This window comes from Polyodon spathula, chromosome 5 (genome assembly GCF_017654505.1).
Source record: "Polyodon spathula isolate WHYD16114869_AA chromosome 5, ASM1765450v1, whole genome shotgun sequence".
Taxonomy (NCBI): Eukaryota; Metazoa; Chordata; class Actinopteri; order Acipenseriformes; family Polyodontidae; genus Polyodon; species Polyodon spathula.
The window spans coordinates 13,533,355-13,552,808 of NC_054538.1; the positions used below are offsets into that span (position 1 = coordinate 13,533,355).

General features: G+C 36.3%; 1 protein-coding gene across 2 annotated transcripts in view; it reads left to right on the plus strand.

Moving 5' to 3' along the window:
* The window catches only part of LOC121315587 (GRB2-associated and regulator of MAPK protein 2-like), a 54,632-nt gene that overhangs the window by 10,871 nt on the left and 24,307 nt on the right, over positions 1–19,454 (plus strand). For both annotated transcript variants that reach the window (XM_041249814.1, XM_041249815.1), the window contains one exon: positions 13,216–13,356. In XM_041249814.1, the coding sequence (XP_041105748.1) occupies positions 13,216–13,356 (141 nt within the window). The remainder of the gene's footprint in view (positions 1–13,215; positions 13,357–19,454) is intronic.

The window sequence follows — 19,454 nt, forward strand, 5'->3', positions numbered from 1 at the left end:
AAAAAAAAATGTTGCTGAAAAAGTCTGCAATGATGCATGCCGCCCAGGTATGCAATCAAGAGAATGTGAGTTGAGACTAATTTAGAAAGCACAGTCTGGAGTTATTTATCACTTACTTAATCACCCAAATGCTTGGCAGTCTCTGAGCAAGCCTGAACAAGGTGTGATTTCTATGTTGTTTTTTTTTTCCTTCAACTTTAATGGTTTAGGAAAATATTGGGTGTTGCCAGATATCTGATGCTAATGTAAAAGTGTCTGTATGATCTTTTTATGATCTGCTTTCGAGAACAAAACTACCTTTGACATATCTGCCTAAAACTACCCCTGAGACAACATGTGCATTTAACAGATATTCGTTAGGAATCTGATTCTGTCTACAGAATATATTGAGGCTGAAGGTCAAACTTGATGTGATCAAACAGTGCATTAAATATTAATTTGAGATGTATAACAGACCTCATTTTATTTGTATTGAAGTGTATCGTTTTTATGGCTATGCTTTATAGCTTGTTCTTTGTCTGTATCTAGACTAAACTGAAACACTTAATTTAATCATATCTCACAGAAACATCCAGACTATTATTATCCTATTTCTTAATTAGTGGGAGCAGAACTGAGTTGGCAGAGTAAATGTATTGGGCACTTTGGGGTTGTTTTTTTTATAATATTAATATGGATTTTTTTCTCTTAACACAGAAGTACAGGGCAGGATTGATATAATTATAGTTTCACTTAAAACGTCGTTTACATACATGTGTGTCAAAAGAACTGTCTGAACAACAACAAAAGTGCAACAGAGAACCTGTTAAGCCTCTAACATACGTTTACAATGACTCAGAATAGAAGGGTCCATTTCTAGAATTTTGATGTCATCATACCGTCATCGCTCGGTACTGCGCATTCCAAGTCTGGCACACTGGGGGTAAAAAAAATTAAAATCCGTCCAGGGAAAGTGCACAGAGGTACATTTCCATTCTCGGTGTTTTCACAATTTTAATATAAAAGTGCTTCTAATAATTGTAGTAGTTGTAACCTTTCTTTGAGAATTGAATTGATTTGGAGTTAAGAATCGTAAATCTTTTACCAGACACATTTTGTCTTAACGTGAAGTTCATATTGCAGTGCTTCGGAAGAGATGTAATAAACAAGGTCCTATTGAAAGTGATTCTGCAGCAGCAGTTCTTGATGCATAGTTCCCCCCCTAAGTTGCTTTGGATAAAAGTGTCTGCTAAATGACTAATTAATAATAATAATAATAATAATAATAATAATAATAATAATAATAATAATAATAATAATAATAATACAATGACGCTACTTATACGGATGGTCGCATTGCTGTGTGAGGAGGGGTAACCATATATTAATGGTACATTGTTAAGAATAACTTCACTGGCCTATCGGCACAACTTTAGCATGCACAGTACAAATCTCTTGTGCTAATAGGGAATCTTAAGGGAGACATTTAACTACCCACGGAAAAGAAATGCAAAGATGACAAGTAGAACATCGCAGTCACATTTGCTGTAAACCTGGATGACCACGATTAGGTAGAGAACAATTAGAATGTTTGTGTAATATCATTCCAAAATCTTAAAAAAAGCTGTTTGAAACACCATTTTTAATATAAGGTATGTTTAATTCACAGTACAGTTCTTTATGCGTGGCGTCCAAAATATTATTATAGCCCCTCCTCAGTTACCAAAAAGAATGACATCCACTGTTGCGGTGACCCAGGTCAGAATAAATAAGGACAGGGTCTAGTGGATTTTTTTCAGGAATAATAGCACTGCTATCATAGGAGGCTACTGTACCTCTGTTTTTGTTGTACAGATAGCCAATGTTACCAATGCGGTAGCATGTTACCAATGACTAATCTGACAGAGCAATTTTACATTGTCATTGTAGAAACAAAATATTGATTTATTTGTATTGTTTATTTACTTACAGTACTTATTTATAAAATATTCTCCCCTATTGCAATATTGTTAAATACTGATGTCTTTTTCTCTTACATAGGAGTAATTTAACTTCCATTAATCACTTAGCAAATGTGTATAGAGACCGGTCATAAATAAACAGTAATTGGTCTGAAGTAAATACAATGGATGGCTATCTCTGGAGATACTAGCATGTTAATGCGAGCTCACCAATCAGTAAACCCTGTCGTTCTGCCAATACTGTATACTGTACAACTGTGTTACAATGTGTAGTGTGTGTTAGCCTTTGTGTAGATTTTTGTGATTTAAAGGGGTACAATTAATGTCTTAGTAACAAATATGTTGGTCGCCCTCCATAACAAAAAACTAAAAAGCAATAAACATTTTTTGGTTGGGGGGCTGGTCATTAGAAGAGAGAAGAAGAAAGTCTGCAGTCAGCTTTAAATTAAGCTTGCAAATGGTTACACATGCATTACCATTAGTGAAATTGTATTTCATTTGTGTTGACTGTTGATTATGCTAAAAAGAAAGTTCTATATAAATGCATCAGTGTAGATGTTGGATGTTTTTTGAGTTAGGTTTATAGTATTTTGTTTTATTTTTTTTTACCATTAAGATGTTTGCATTCATACAACCTTAGAACTGGAATTGGATGAAATAATCTATCTAAATAATTTAAGTAAACATTTGTCAAATTTTCAAATATTCTGAAAACTTGAACTGTGTTACTGGTGATAAATAGAATTCCTCAATGAAATTGTGCAGATTTGTTTCTAAGTTACTGACATCTAGCTTGATGGTTTGTAGTTCAGCAGCCAACACTTTCTCTATCTTGGGGCCGATTTGAATTGGCTAGTGTCCAGTGGTTCAGTGTTACAATAATTCTGTATGAATAGGGCTGCACTTGACAGCTGGTGCTGTCTTGTGAAAACTCTAATAAACTGCATTTAGCCAGTAGACATTCAAACAGTTGCTCTTGTTTTTGTTAAACACTTCTATATATCGAAGCCAAAGACACTATGCCAACAGCCTTGGGTTATTACAGTCTTTGAACAGAAATACGTTTCTGGAATATTGACAGCAGCATGCACCAAGTTTTCCCACTCTGAACTCATTAGGCTTGTGGGTGCAGCTGACATTGATTCGTATGGCATACAAACTAAATGACAATTTCATTTTGACACAATAGACGCTTGCCTAGGCGACAGCTCATCTCTACATTCAGGTGTAGCTGAATGGTAACCCCCTCCAGAAGACTACAGAATAACATATAATGTAGGGCTTATTTTAATTTTTGTACAATTTTTTGTATGTTTTGTTCTCTGATTACAGTGCATCACTGGTGGCACGTACCCCAATCAAGGTTGACGGAAGATAATTCCACTGGATCATGCTTGTCTCAAAACCTCCCCACCAACCTAAAAGCTTATTATATTGACTTGTACACAAACTTTTGCTGCCATGTGTCTTCTCAAACAACTTATCTTGGTAATAAACATGTATTGTAGGGTTACTGCTGTTGAGGAGATACAGTAGATAACTAATGATGGTTTACTCCCTGGTTCCTGCATGTTCCCTGCTGTTAGACATTGATTGATTCATCTCCTTCCATAAAATACCAGTTACAAGATATTTTATCATTGTCACACATCATCATCTCTACTCTTGTTTGACACCCTGCACTCCCTTATGTGCGCTGTCATAGTGATATGTATGAAAGTGTTAAAATGAAGAAAAGGGGAAAGTAAACTGATCTGATGAATGTTAGTGAATGTTGGATTCTTCAAGAGTATACCAGAATAGTTAATAGGATGGTAAGGTTAACTGTTAGTTTGCCAATATTTGTGAGGGTTAGTAGCTAGTTCTTCGTTAATGTCTTTTAATAATAGGTAGCCTTTGTGTATAATGTAGTATTTTAATAAACATGTATACTGATGGGCATAAGAGTGTATTTTACCCTATTTCAACTGCCCTATTTTCAACTGTGAGACGTGAATCCTGTGGAAGGGCACATCTTTGATACAGGGAGAATGGTGATTCACCTGCCAATATAACAGGCTGATTGATACTGTCCCAGTCTCTTGTTGCTGAACCCATGTCATGGGGACAAGGGTGAAAAATTGGACAGACCTCTATCACAGCAAATGTCTTCTTTCATTCAGTTTCTAGTCTCTGTTTAATGTTTTTGGTAGTCATGCATTTGACCTTTCACTGATGACCCGCTCTGTGCTACACATGTCCAGCTCACTGTTCGCAGTAATATCTAAATCCACCTGAGTGAACAATTAACGTTATACAGCTGCTGTTAGTATTATGTATTGCGTGGTTCGGATTAGCAAGCCATTACTGTAGTTCTATCATTCATGAGCCCTGAATCTTGTGCATATGATAACAAACATATGAAATGACACCTTATCCATACACCCACCATATGTACCATATTCCTTAAAATTTAAGACATGGCTCAAATATCCGACTCTCAATTTAAGGAAAAAATAAAACAAATAAATCTGCATTTACAAAGATACAACCTCATTTCCGCATATGGAGGCAGTTTGCAGCCATCTGCTGTCACACAGAGCCTTACAGTTATGTGCTGCTTCTCATTTCCAGTCGTGATTACTCGCACCTCTTTTTCTCCCAATTTGTGAACTGTGGTATCGCTTGGCCTGGTGAAAAATATGCATTTCTGATCTGTCCAAGCTGGTACTGTTTGTTTGAAATGCTCAAATTCTAAAATCTTCTCTTGGAATTCCTCAGGAAGCTAATGATGCTTCTTTGAAAATGGGTACCTGTGTGTCATGGATGATTCAAGATCAGGCGGGAATGTTTTGTTCATCTTTCCACAGCAGTCAGTCACGTTGCTGTTGGTGTACTCGGATAGTCACGTCTTTTGTTGGCGATTTTTAATACACGCATCACTATACTGTACTCGCATTTAAGACGCAGGCTATTTTTGAGAAGCAAAAAATGGTTCAAAAAGAGAGTCTTAAATTCGAAGGACTACAGTACTTCCTATTCAGTATAAGCAGCACGTGAGTCTCGTTTGTGGAGGCTATTCCACACTTTTTCCCCTGCATTTATTGAACCCAACGACGTACAAGTAAGATACAGACATTATATTTTTGTTTCTATTACTATGTTAGTACTGAGTCTGAATACTAACATTCATTGTGTTGAGTTTGAAAAATAGTCAGGCTGATGGACACAAATAAAAGCTGTAAACTGGATTCATTCTCTTTTTGAGAACTTGTACTGTATAATAGTTTATAGCACAAAAGAGACCTCAAAACCTCAGGGGACCTCAGGGATGCTACACATACGGTATGTTTGACATTGTTTATTTTTTCCAAATTAAGCGTCCAAATAAATGATGTTTAACATAGCACTAGCTTGTATTTTAAAACATGTTATGCTAACACGCTACACTATTTTTAAAAAAACCTTTAAATCCAGTAACCTGTTCTGCAGTCCTACAGTACCCACACCAATTTAAATCAGTTATTAATACTGACTATTAAGCTTCTAAACACACACTTACTGTCATACTTATAATCAAGGGGCATTAGACTTATTTCATAAGGTATATTTTCGAATATCCATATGGGGCTCAGATTGGTGGAAGAATGGACGTCAGACCAGACAAGCATTGTCTCCTTGAATAACATTGAAATGCCCAACTAAATCCTGTATTTTGGACCTTGGTGATACTGCAACAGGACCAGCCTTGTTTACCTCTGTATCTGAAAACTCTCCTTGGTAAGCAAAACCATTCATTTTCATCAGAATATTAAAATACATTTTCATATTTAGAGTACAGTAAACAGGCAGATGCTGTTTTCTGCTTTCCTTGCAGACACTTTTAAAGAAGTGCAAAAGACCCCGCTTTCACTGAAAATGGAGTGGACTGGAAAAAAATTAAAGAAAAAAATTCAGAAACATTCGTAATCTGGCAACACATTGTTCTGAAAGATGGCATTTGTTCAGTCAAAGGAAGTAGGTTCTGACTGTAGCGTCACAGTTATCAAATTATCATAAAACAGTGGCTCGTGAAAACAAACAGAATGGTACGAAAATATTTTGCCACAAGTTCTGTAAAATCAGATTCAGATCAAGCTGTTTTTGTAGATAACAGCAGTTCGAATAATTGTAGAAATTGTGAAGAGGATGTTCCAGACAAGAAAATGAGCGAAAAGGATTCAAGAGTTTTCGTTGGCTGCCTCCTGCAGCAGTATGGGGGCTCAGATTGGTGGGAAGAATGGACATAAACCAACCAATTAAATCATGAATCTGTACTACAGTGTTGATTTTGATATCCCAGCTGCCCAAGTGGTCTGGCAGTTGCACAGTAGGAAAAGTTCGTTAGACCTGCTTTGCATGCTTGCGGGAAAAATAAAAGGATCTCACAAATATTTTTTGTGTTGGTTAAAACAATTTCTTGTAAGGGTTTGGGCAATTTATTTTGGTGAGGCTTAGCCTCCCCAAGCCTCTTACACGCGTCGCCTATCTATACAGTATATTAGCAAGACATACTGTTTTGTTTCAACTGTGGTCTGTTGGGAGCTTCAGTTAACTCACATTTTTGTTTTAATATCAACATAAGCTTTTCAGTTGATAATGTGATTGAGTGTTTTTCTATCCTTCCTGAAGACAGTAATGTTTTGAAAGAGGATATGGCAACTCTCAGTATCAACAGTCTCATTTGTAGTTTAACTCAACCAGTTTGTACAAGGATGCACCCTCATGAATGGGATACAAATAAAGAGAGAAAGGCTGAAAAAACATGTGCTTACTAATGTTTTCTTATATATTGTTTGTGTGTGTACGTGTGTGTGTGTGTGTGTGTGTCTGTGTGTGTGTGTGTGTGCTCGTGTATGTGTGTCACATTCAAGATAGTGCGAAACGTGAGAACAAGTCACATGATTGTGTTCTGTACTAATTTAGGACTGTTGTGCTGTATTGTGCTGTGTTCTTTTGCTAATCAATAGGGTACAGTTAGACGGTGAGGAGGATTTGTGTGGTGATAAAGACAGCACTGAAATCGGACAGGCCATTAAAAAAATTCTGGATATAAAAAACAAAAAAAACCCCTTTTTTTTTACCTCTTGGAGTTATTGTGAAACAAAGTATGTTGAGGAGCACAGTACCTTTTAACTAAAAGCGTTAACATAGTGAACTCTTGCAATTGGGCTTCTATGATCAACCTGATTAAATCCCTAGTAAAACCAGTGTGCTAAGTATCTCATGGACTCTCAATGTGCATGAATTATACCAAGGAACCCAAGAGGCTTTCTGGTTAGTGAGTGAACAATTAGTACTGTTTTAAAAGTGGTTCAGAATATAAGTAAAATATATCTTTATATTTAACTGAACTGTTTGGTTTATAATTGCATGTTTACATCTGTATAAACAACATTATTTACACTTGTCGTGCAGCAAAGAAGTAAAGCTCAGGGAACACAAAGCCACCTAGGGGTAGTAATTCATGTAAAGTGTAACTACATCAGAAGTGTATATTTGACATACTGCAATGTTAATCTTTTAATTCAGTAAAATTGCTCACAGGACTTATAGCTTGCCTGTTCAATGGGATAATGACATGAGAAAGGGATAGTGTACACTGCATTTGTCATAATGTTGTATCTTATCAATAAATATATATTATATTTATTAAAAAAAAAATTTAATCTGGAAAAGGTATTGGTCTTTGAGTACCAATTAAAAAACAAACAAACTTTGCAATGCTTTTTTTTGTTTTCTGCTATAATTTCCATGCCATAATTTGTGAGCTAGAGTGAATGTTAGTGAGCTACCAATCTCTGGAGGACAGAGGCCAGCCTTGCGTATGCCTGCTGTCAGCTCACTGGGCACCTGGCTAGCATGGTTCTCTGTAGCCCGACGAGGAGAAGCAGTCCTTGACGGTTTTGCCTCCCTAACCCACGGGAGCCAATGCGACACTCTCTTTGGAATCCCCAGCGAAGACCGATGACTCCGCACAGCCAGGACACAAACCTGAGCTTTTTGACTGTATGACTCATGCTGTATGACTCGTGCTATATGACTCACGCTGTATGACTCACCCTGCACACCACGCATTTGTGCTTTTACCAGGTCATGGGTCCCTTGCCATGGTACCCCGTGATGGATGCATTTAATATTTTAGAAAAAAAGACAGGTAATGGTTAATTTGCAGGGTAGGAGAGCGAAAATTCAAATGTGGATGTCTCCAGCCAGCAAGAAGAGTTTATGTACATAGCGTTTTTTTCTGTCCCTTAATCCTTTTTTTTATAGCTAACCGAAAGTTTAAAACAAAAAAAGAAGTAAAGGACATGCAGAAAAGTTATTCCCTATTTTGTTGAACTAGATTTTACATGCTTTGATCCGGAGAAGGGATCTATGCACAGGTTTGGAAAATAAAAACCATTGTTGTTGAAGAGTGAGCGTGTATAGTAGGTGGCCCCCAAAATTTGGCTTAGCGTATGGCCCCCATGGCTTTTGATCCGGACTAGTCCATGGTCTTTTCTGAGAACAAAAATGTCCATGTGAGAGAGTATTTGAAAGGCAGCCATGCACAGCTGCTCCCTGGGCTGTTTTTATGGGAGTTGGGATAATTTTTTCTGTAGAACCACCCCAAGCAGTGTAAACTTAATAAAGAAAATCAACTTTTAATATTCATCTTTCTCTGCACTTCTGCCAAATGCTGGCAAGGACTCTCAAAAGGGGATCTCGCGGAAACTTTACCACCATCTTGTCTACAGTATCCAATTAACTTTTGAGAATATGCATCTTTCGTTTTATCCTAGTAACTGTGACTCAGAAAGCAAAATCACAAGGATGATATCCAAGCCCTTAAATGCAGTAGTTCACACAGCAGCTGAAATAAATTCTGCCTCCTCACAAGGAATAAGTTGGCAGTAGTTAAGGTGAAGATATTTTTAAATGAGTTACATTTGCAGACAGGCAGATAGATCACCAGGTGATTGAAATTGCAGCTGTGCTTAATACTGTTATGCTTAGAATTAAACAGGAGGATAAGATAAACTGATACAGGTTTATTTACTGCATTTTTAACAAATAAACATTTGCAGTACCGTTCCTAGACAGCTCCTGTTAACAACCACTTTGCACTTCCTGTGGTCTGAGCAAATTGCTTCTGTATTCTGACTCTTCTTGTAGGCAGGGCTCACTATATACTTTAAAGAATAAGTAGCAGGGTCTGAAAAATATAGTGTTATGCGTCTTTTTTCCAGATTTAACTTAAATCTTGTATTTTTTCCTCAGATTTATATTATAGATTTACAAGATTTAACATTTAGTTAGATATTTAACTAAACCTTAAATTTCTTACCTAGATTTAACATTTACCTAAATATTTAACTGGCCAGCTAAATCTCAGCAATACAGAGCCAATCAAATTGCGTGAAAACAGAGTGGCGGAGCTCATTTGCATACAAACTCCAGATTTAGCTGGCCAGTTAAACATTTAGCTAGTTGTTAAATCTAGTTAAGATATTTAATATTTAGCTAAATGTTAAATCTTGTAATTAGATTTATAAGTTATATCTCAATGTACACATTTAAAAAATATATTTATTTTCACAGCATCTATAAATCTGGGGAAAAAATACAAGATTTAAGTTAAATCTGGAAATAAAATACTTTATTTATTTATTTATTTTTACACATGGCAACCCATACAATATAACCTAATTCACTGGGAATATCAGAAAATACTATTAATATTCCCCAACACTTCTACAAAAGTCCCGAAAGGGGATACAATAGCAGGAGAAAATATAAATGTGCTGTCTCTCTGATCAACAATAAGCACACGTACTGAGTGTGTGGAGCAAACAGAGGGTCAACATCCAGTTAGTTACAGACATGTTATTCATCTGATACCGACATTGAAAAGATTACTTTGAATTGAGGCAAATTCAATTTCTCAGCAAGAGTTTATAATACATAAACAGTTTTACTGTCTTTTGTGCAGGACGAATGACTTCACTAGATGTAATCCTCACCCTGTCACACTGTAAAAAAGCAACAACAAAAGGAGCTTTAAATGCTAAACAAAGCAGTCAATAAACGTGAAGGTCATTTACCACAGGCCACATTACACCAATCCTGTTTCACTGTTAACTCTATTGAATTGAATTGCATTTTCTATGGCAGTGCTCCAATTTATCTCTGGTTAGTAGCGACCAGTTTTCCAACCACAACTCATTTTTGCCACAGGAAACCTTGGCTGCATGCTGTGGAGCTTGTCTTTTAATAGAAAAAAAAAACACCTTGAGACTAAAATAATGTGCCTTTAAGGTGTTTTGGTTTAAAATTACATTTAATCACGCTATTATTTAAGTAGATTTTCAGTAAAGGAAAAATCAAAGACACATTTTCTGTTTAAAATCAGTAAACTATGTAACGGTCATAATAGAGGAGGTGTGAATATTCCCAATCCCTTCTGGCATTATTTATTTTATCAATTTACACCTCTTAGAGGCTGGTTTGTAAAATTAAGAAATCCCCCAACTTGGGTTAAAATTGCTGAAAATATTGCCTCCCCTTATAGTTTAAAAGACTTATTGTTACATGGCCTTCCACCCGCTCTGAAGAATAACTTTGTCTTTACATTTGCACACAACATTTTTAAGAGATCAGCCCTTCTTTTAAAAGATGTTAAAATAATTTATTTCAGTTCGTGAGTCTGAAATAACCCAAACATTTTGCATAAAAAGAAGCCTTTATTTAACCTCACTTGGATTAATGCACAGATCAGTAAGGTGGGCGATTTGTTTGAAGAAGATGTATTCCTTTCTTTGAGCTCTCTAAAGGATAGATGTCATATTCCAATTGGAGGGACTAGAATTTACAACCATATCAAAAAATCTTTAGTCAACCTAATCCCACCACTTCGCTGTCCTAATCTGACAAAAATGTTTTTATCAAATCTGTTGAATTTCCACAGTTTGTATCTAAGTTTTATACAAATTATTTAAAGATAATTTGTCATACAGTATTATTAGTTTAAAGTCAAAGTGGGAGATAGGAACAACAAAAATTGCATTACCCTGGAATAAGATCAATAACAATACTGCATTTTCTTCACCCAATGCCAAATTAAGATCCCTTCATCATGAAATTGTAACTAGAATTCATGATTCTCCTCTTAGATTATTAAAATGTGGTTTGAAGCAGGATGACAAGTGCTGGAGATGTGACTCTGGTAAAGGAACTCTTTTCCATATGTTATGGTGTTGTAGTAAGCTACAGGATTACTGGACCACAATATTTAGGCATATTTATAATAGTTTACAAATACAATATTCCCCGCAACCCTTTAGTTGCAATCTTAGGAGACATTATCTACACTCCAAGCTAGTAACCCACAGTCTAAATTACTACTTACTCTACTCCTCATAGCTAAAAACATTATACTAACATCCTGGAAGAATACTAACCCCGAGTTTTAGCACTTTGGAAGAACTCTGTACTGGATGTTATTAACTTGGAAAGAGTGAGCTGTGCATTTTTAGATGATGAATAAAGCGTCCTCTTATTTGATGGATATGGATTTTAACTAAGTTATGTAAATATACTGTACCTATATTTATGCAGTAAGGCTTTCCGTATATGTCGAATATACGGACACCTTGGGGTGTCCAACTCCTGAGAAGTCTGTATATTCAACTTATACGGACGCCCTGAAGGGCTTTATTGCATTGGTAATCCAGGTCAAACAGTGGATTTGATGTTTAGGGCAATGAATTATTAGTTTTGTTATTAAATATCCTTACGCCAGTAAAGTAGTAACATTTATAACCTCGAACTGCACACAAAGTTAAGCTGAGTAAATTAATTGTATTGGAACATGCAAAAGAAAGTACATCTGTATTTTTGATATTGTGGACATTGCCATTGAAAAGATACACCAGGGGCAGAGTTGAGACGGCACTGTTTTTTCCCTGTCACTGACAGTGCAGACACACTGAGCAGAACAGAAGGGAGGAATAAAAATAAACATGACTACGTCTTAAATTTCAATAATTTTTCAAGGTATGTGTCTGAAAGGGATGTATAATATGCAGAAGTGTCTTTTTGTGTTTTTCTGTAGCGTTTAGAAACCGCTAAAAACTACATTATTTTTGGCAAAGTCAGGTTGACTTAGTATAAAGACAGCGTTTGTTTTTTCTTTTTTGTGTTTTTATTTTCCCTAGTTCATTTAATTGTTCTTCATCCAGGTTGGCATGTCTACTTACTACTTTGTGATTTTTTTGCAGGTAGTTGCTCACCCAGTTTCATAGTTACAGCTGTACATCTGTAATTGTAAATGCAAGAATGCTCTGATACGTTTAAATTCGGTGAGGCAGCGCAATGATTTCGAATATGTGACAAGTCTCCAACTGTCCATATCCATCCAATATACGGACAGCTGGAACCTTGCTCGATCAGTCACATTGCTAGCTTCATGTTCCATTGCCAGCCCTGGATGTTAAGTATTTCTATATGAGTTACCCAAAGTTATTATATCCTTTCACTGTGACCACTTTTCCCATGTTCTAACTTATTTAATACCAGGAGCATATCAGACTTAAAAATGTATCTATTGACTGTGGCATTTGTGAAACATTGTGATATACTTTAATATATATTGATTGCATGCAAGCAGATTAACTGAAAAATGTATTTTTGTTAAAAAGCAATAAATATGAATTATAAAAAATAAAGAACAACATTTGAATCCAAATTAACATGTATTTATACTAAAGTAATACAAAGATGACTACAAAAGATTTAGAAGTGAGTAGTTTTTCGAGATTTACAATTATACTGTAAATACATATGTTGTTTTTTTCTGACTTTATGTGAACGAAAAGACACACATTTTCCCATTTTCCCATTGGAAATAGTGATATTTTGAAATATCACTGTCCTGGTCACAAAAGCAAAGTTTGTGGGGAATAATAGCCATGTTCTATACTTTTGAGGCATAAGCAATTAGGAAAATAACACTTACTACCCAGGAACAAAATTATAATTTTTTTTGTTACACAGTGTAATTCATTAATCAATTCATTAATTATTATTATTATTATTATTATTATTATTATTATTATTATTATTATTATTATTATTTTTACAATTTCAACTGGGTAGATATGACAATGCCGTTTTTTATTTTATTTTTGTTGCATCTGGTGCTTAATACCTGCAGTCTTGCACATCCAGTCCTGCTCTGTTGTTGACTAAAATCCACCATTTTCTTTTCTTCTAGGGGATCATGTGGAGGGCTTGACAGAACAGGATGTTATTCTGATTCACTCCTGCAGACAGTGGACCACCGTGACTGCACACAGCCTGGAAGAGGGCCATTATGTCATCGGTCCTAAAATTGACATCCCATTGCAATATCCAGGTAAGGTGGAGACAGCTTTTTTCCCTGCAAATGTAATGTTTGTGATTTTATATTTCATTCTCTTTTCAGTTGTCCAGGAATAGTTATTAAAGGCTAATTATTAAAGAAAAGTATGGATGGTCAAGCTGTTGCATATAATACAGCATTCGTGGATACTGTACTATAGTCTTTGTAGTATATGGGTCTATCTTCCTTGAAATAAACCTCAGGAACTCTACCTTCATATCACTGAACACAACTGTGATCATTAATTAATGTAGCTAATCTCACTTTAAACTTTTTTTTGTAGAACTAGCTTTGGTTTATGGCTGCTTTGAGTGATCCATGCAGTGCGCTTTACATTGGCCTTGTGGGAGAGATTAGAAACTTGCTATAAAAATACTAGTGCTTTGTGTATTGGAAACATGGTTGTGGAAGCCAGAAGTGTAATTGGATGATTTAAATTCATTTACATTTTCCCTAAGTCTGCCTTGGGGGAGGATGCAAGTCATTAGCTACTGCATATGGTGGTTCAATGCTTCAACTGAAGCTTTCTTACCCAGAAAATTTACAGATTTACCACACTGAACTCCATATAGTAATTTCACTGGTTGGTGTGATAGGATATACAGTGCCTTGCAAAAGTATTCAGACCCCTGACCAATTCTCTCATATTACTGAATTACAAATGGTACATTGAAATTTCGTTTTGTTTGATATTTTATTTTTAAACACTAAAACTCAGAATCAATTATTGTAAGGTGACATTGGTTTTATGTAGGGAAATATTTTTAAGAAAAATAAAAAACTGAAATATCTTGCTTGCATAAGTATTCAACCCCTGTGTTGTGGAAGCTCCCAGTTTACACCGATGAAAGAAATTGCCCTAACGAGGACACACTTACCTTACCATTGTCCTCAACCTGTGAACCATTAAAGTTGCTGTCACATTTTCTGGATAAAAACCCCACTGTTGAATGATCATTGGTAAGGCTGTGAATCTGAAGGAAAATGAAGACCAAAGAGCATTCTGCAGAAGTTAGAGATAAAGTAATACAAATGCATAAATTAGGGAAATGGTACAAAATAATATCCAAGTGTTTGGATATCCCAGTGAGCACAGTTGGATCAATAATCAGGAAGTGGAAGCTGGATCACACCACCCAGGCACTGCCAAGAAAAGGCCTTCCCTCAAAACTCAGCGCTCAAACAAGAAAAGAGAAGCCACAGAGAGGCCAACAATCACGTTGAAGGAGCTACAGAGTTCAGTGGCTGGGAGTGGAGTAATGGTGCACCAGTCAACCATATCAAGAGCTCTGCATAACACTGGCCTGTATGGGAGGGTGGCAAGAAAGAAGCCGTTAATCAAAAAGTACCATCTGAAAGCACGTCTGGAGTTTAGAGATAGATAGAGATAGATAGAGCTTTTTGGCCACAACTCAAAGCGCTGTGTGTGGCGCAAACCTAACACTGCCCATGCCTCAAGACACACCATCCCTACAGTGAAGTTTTGTGGTTGCAGCATCATGCTGTGGGGATGCTTCTCATCAACAGGGACTGGGCATCTTGTTACAATTGAAGGAAGAATGGATGGAGCAAAATACAGGAAAATACTGCAAGAGAATCTGTCTTAAGAATTAACTATATATATATATATATATATATATATATATATATATATATATATATATATATATATATATATATAGTTAATTTCAGGTGTGTTATAAAACATGTTTTTCAACTTTTTAATATATATCCTACTGACAGCACTGCCAGATATGAATAATGGGGGCTTACGCAATAATCCAGTCATGCTAGTAAGAAGACGGATGGACATAAGAGCACTCAAAATGCAGTTAGTTATTATTTTTTAAATCCCTGCAGAAGTCCCTGCTTGGCTGATTTAGGGGTTCATATGGATAATGGTATCAATCTAAAATGAGTCTATGGCCTTAAGTGGTCCTCGAGTGGTTCTCTTGGTAAAGGAACAGCCATGTAGTGAGTCTTGCAGTATAGTCAGGAGCACAAGTACACTTCCACCAGATAAGAACCTTATTTCCAAAGAAAACGACAGGTTAGAAGGTTAAGCCTTTTATTTGGACTCTGACAGGTGTTTGGAATGGCGTTTCATGTTTTATCCAGATTAAATATCTTCTAATACTGTTATTAATAATTTTTGTTTGGAGAAATATAACAAATCAATAAAAAATGAATCTTGGAAAACCCCTCTGGCAACTGCATGTTCAGAAAAGATGGGGTAGGAATTGAAATTGGATGGGGGTGGGGGGGTTACTAGGTTTGGCAAATTGGCGCCAGTTTTCCCAGTAGGGGGTTAGGGGGATGGGGTAGAACTAATTATTGACAGATGGTGGAAGGATGGTAGGACTTTTATTTCGAGGAGTTGAGATCACTTAAGCTGGAATAGCTGGTGGGTTAATGGCCGCCCTAAGTGCTGCCCAAGCTGACAGTGATGCGTCCAAATAAATAAATAATGTGAAATGGAGATCCCAGGTACTTAATAACTGGTCTCAAAAGGGAATCCATGGCCAGAAAGGAAGGAGAGTGCGCTGCTGGGGGTGGGGTGGGGCTTGTTAACTACATATTTACTCCATGTATTAGACAGTTTATTCATACATCTGTTTATTAAGAAAGATCCATCAATGGTTCCCTATTCAGATGTACCTAGTGGATAGGATTTCATGAAATAAGTGCTCTGTTGATTATAACAACAGGGATTTTCTGATCCCCTTTTTAACAAGACAGCTCCACTGAGAATATAAAAGCTGATCTGCAGTTTTGCCATTGTTGGTATTTTCTGATTGCAAGTGATAAAGTGCAAAATAAATGACAAAAACAGGTACTGTCTTCCTCTATACCTGCTTTAATTTCATTGTTGTATTATGTTCTTCCAGTATTTTATTTTAGTTCTTGTCTCCTCTTTCTAACAATTAAACATGACCATTTGAAGGTCTAGTATTCCATATGGTTCTACAGGTTCAAGAAGGAGTCTCAGCCATGTTTGGGTACTCTAGTGTTTCAGAAATTTTGACAGAAGCTGGACCCGAACTGGTTACCTCACAGTCCCAAACCAAGCATCTTTCCTATTGTACATCAGATCTGTTGGGTTGCATGGAGTTTATATGACTGTTGCAAACTTAGTTTTCTAGACAGGATAAATGTTCCCAAAGAGGGAATATCAACCACACGACAAAAGTTTTACTTGGCAGGTACGTTTAGAGCTATTCTTCCTGTAACCAGGAACAGATTTGTTTCACTGGTCCAATTTCTTTTGCCAACCAATACAAAATCAGTGGTCTGAAAATAAGGATTACCCAGCCACTGGTGGCATTATGGAAAACATCTGAACTGATCAGGATGCCATTAGAGATCAGGCTGTAGTTTCTGTGCCGTTTCTATGGCAATTTCCAGCAGGGCTGTCCCACTCACATACAATCCAGTCTTGACAGAAGCTCTTTTTAAAGTAGTTTGAGGCAATTTCCTCTTCTCTGGCTAGAAAAATCAGTAACAAAAATGCAAATCTGCTTCTTCTGTTGAACCTCAGGTCACAAATGTAGAGTTGTTGCACTGTGCATTTTGTGTTATGATCAATGTCTCAGGCTGAAACTTTGAAAGTCTATCTAAAGTTAAAAACTTTTAATAATACCCCGAGAGAGGTAGTTCAACCTCCTTGGCCCAGGTTCTTATAGAAGGTTTGTGTATTAAATTTGGAAGAAGTAGCACTGGAATTTAGATGGGAACTATCTATAAAATCAAAGCATTCTGAAATTACATTGCTGAATTAAATGTAATTATCACTGTGTTGGTGGGATGGGGTCTGGACTTGGTGACATAAAAAAATGACGCATATCATCAACTGCATTTACTGTTGTGTAAGACATACTCAGCCTTATGCCTGAGATGACCAGGGCACAATCGGTCCACTCAAGCTAAAGTAGCTCTACCCATGCTCTGTATATTAGTGTGTAATCAGTTGTACCTGTTTTTACAATACAAACCTCAAGCCATGTAAATTTAAAGCACTAGAAACTTTTATCAAGGGAAGAGGCGTTGTTGCATTGCAGGCTACTGGAATAGCCTAATTCAAGAGGTTTTCCTTTGTTTGAAAGACATCTCGAGACACAAGCTCTACAACTATCACTGCAGTTCACTCATTTTGGGTACACAGTATGATGGCATGGTCTTAGGTTGGACTCCACTGCAATAATAAGTGAATAATTTCCAAGAAAAATAATTAGTTACTTAATATATCTTAAAGGGCACCTTGGTACGGGTGGGAAATGATAATTTTCTTAACTCTGGGGGTTGGTCAAATGCTACTCAGGCGGAGTAGGGGTTAGGTCGACTGGTAAGTCCTTGGCTGACTGCGCACCAGCGACTTCTGTGGCTGGCCAGGTTCCTGCATGCCTGCCTGTATGCAATTCAGAACTGCGTGGCTCTGGATATGGCTGCATTGCAGGCTTGCAAAGCACAAAACAACGGACGGTTGATGGCAGTTGTTTCGGAGGACGCAAGGGCTCGTCTTCGTTTCTCCCAAGTTAGTTCAGGGGTTGCAGCGATGAGCACGGTTGACTAATATTTGGACATTCCAAAAATTGGGTGAAAATTGGAAAACAAATAAAATTAATTGTTAAAAAAAAAATAAAAAAAAATAAGTAAATCTTACCTATGAAGGAGAATGCACATGCCTATACCAAGATGTGCTCCTTGGGTTCAATTCAAATATGTGAATTACATTTGTGTGTTTGTATTTTGGACATTTGAACATGGAAAAACAAAATGCAGCACCTCATTAGTTAATCCCAGTATTGCTGAATAACATGGAGGGTGAAATAAACATACTGAATGAATGAATACTGAATGAATGTTCTATAAACATTCAGGTAGTATTCTGCAAAAATGGAAATGTTTTGAAAACATGTATAAACCTAAATTAAACACACACAGTGAGAGGGAAAAAAACAAACAAACAAAAAAACAAACATGTACGTACAACTGTGGCGCTGGACGTTATTCATGTTATTGGTTTGGACAGGATGTGCAGCTAAAATGCAAGATAGAAGTTCCAAAATTAAAACACTGAATATTCCAATTTATCCAGAAAATGCAATCTACAGTGTTCTGTAAAGAAAAGCAGAACAATCTGCACTGCCTGGAGTAGCATTTTCACAACAGATGAAAACCAAAGAGAATCACAGAGAGAGAAATAATACCTTGAATAAAACTAACCCATGTAACATTACACATTGTGAACGCCATCTTGAAAGATTATTAATGAATAACCTTAAACAAACTTTGGACTGGCTTGGATGCTTATGGAATCTGGCCAAATGTGCACACTTTTAAACAACCACACAAAACATGTCTGTCAAGATAAGCTACTGTAAATATGATCTAAACCAAAGTGTCTGATTGCAAGCACTAACATGATCTTATCTGTGGCTGCAGGTAATGGAATACCTGATTTACAGTTGTTATTAAAAATATTATTAATATTATATAATCGAAACGTGGTAATATTATTTAGAGTAGCGGGGTTACGGAAAATATGACGTTATATGCCCCCCCCATTAAAAAAAAAAAAAAAAAAATTAATAATGGTATGCTATTTAAACAATTGTATCAACACGTGGGGACTTGTAATGCTATATTTTCGGAAACCCCGATACTTATTTCTAAAATGTATTTAGCTATTATAATACACAATTCTTTTTGTTATTTAACAATATTAATATTACTTGTACAATAAAATGATAATACAATAAGTGAATGGAACGGGACTTAAACTGAGAGGAATAATGATTCCCAATTGAGCGATTTAGGTAATAAATTGCCAGGAAGTTCAGTAAAGGTGTTGTTACAGTTATATTTCAGAGGAAAGGAAGACTAGAGGCTACAGTTTAAAGACACAAGGAGCATGCTCATTGAGGTGCTAATAAATAAACTTTAATCTCACATATTCACTGGGGAATGTTTGAAGAGCCGACTATTCCCAAAATATTTGCTCACTGTAATGTGATAATAGATTTGTGCTCAAAATGGCATCAGCTTCATATGAGACACTTCCTCTCTGGAGGGTTTACCTGATACATCATGAC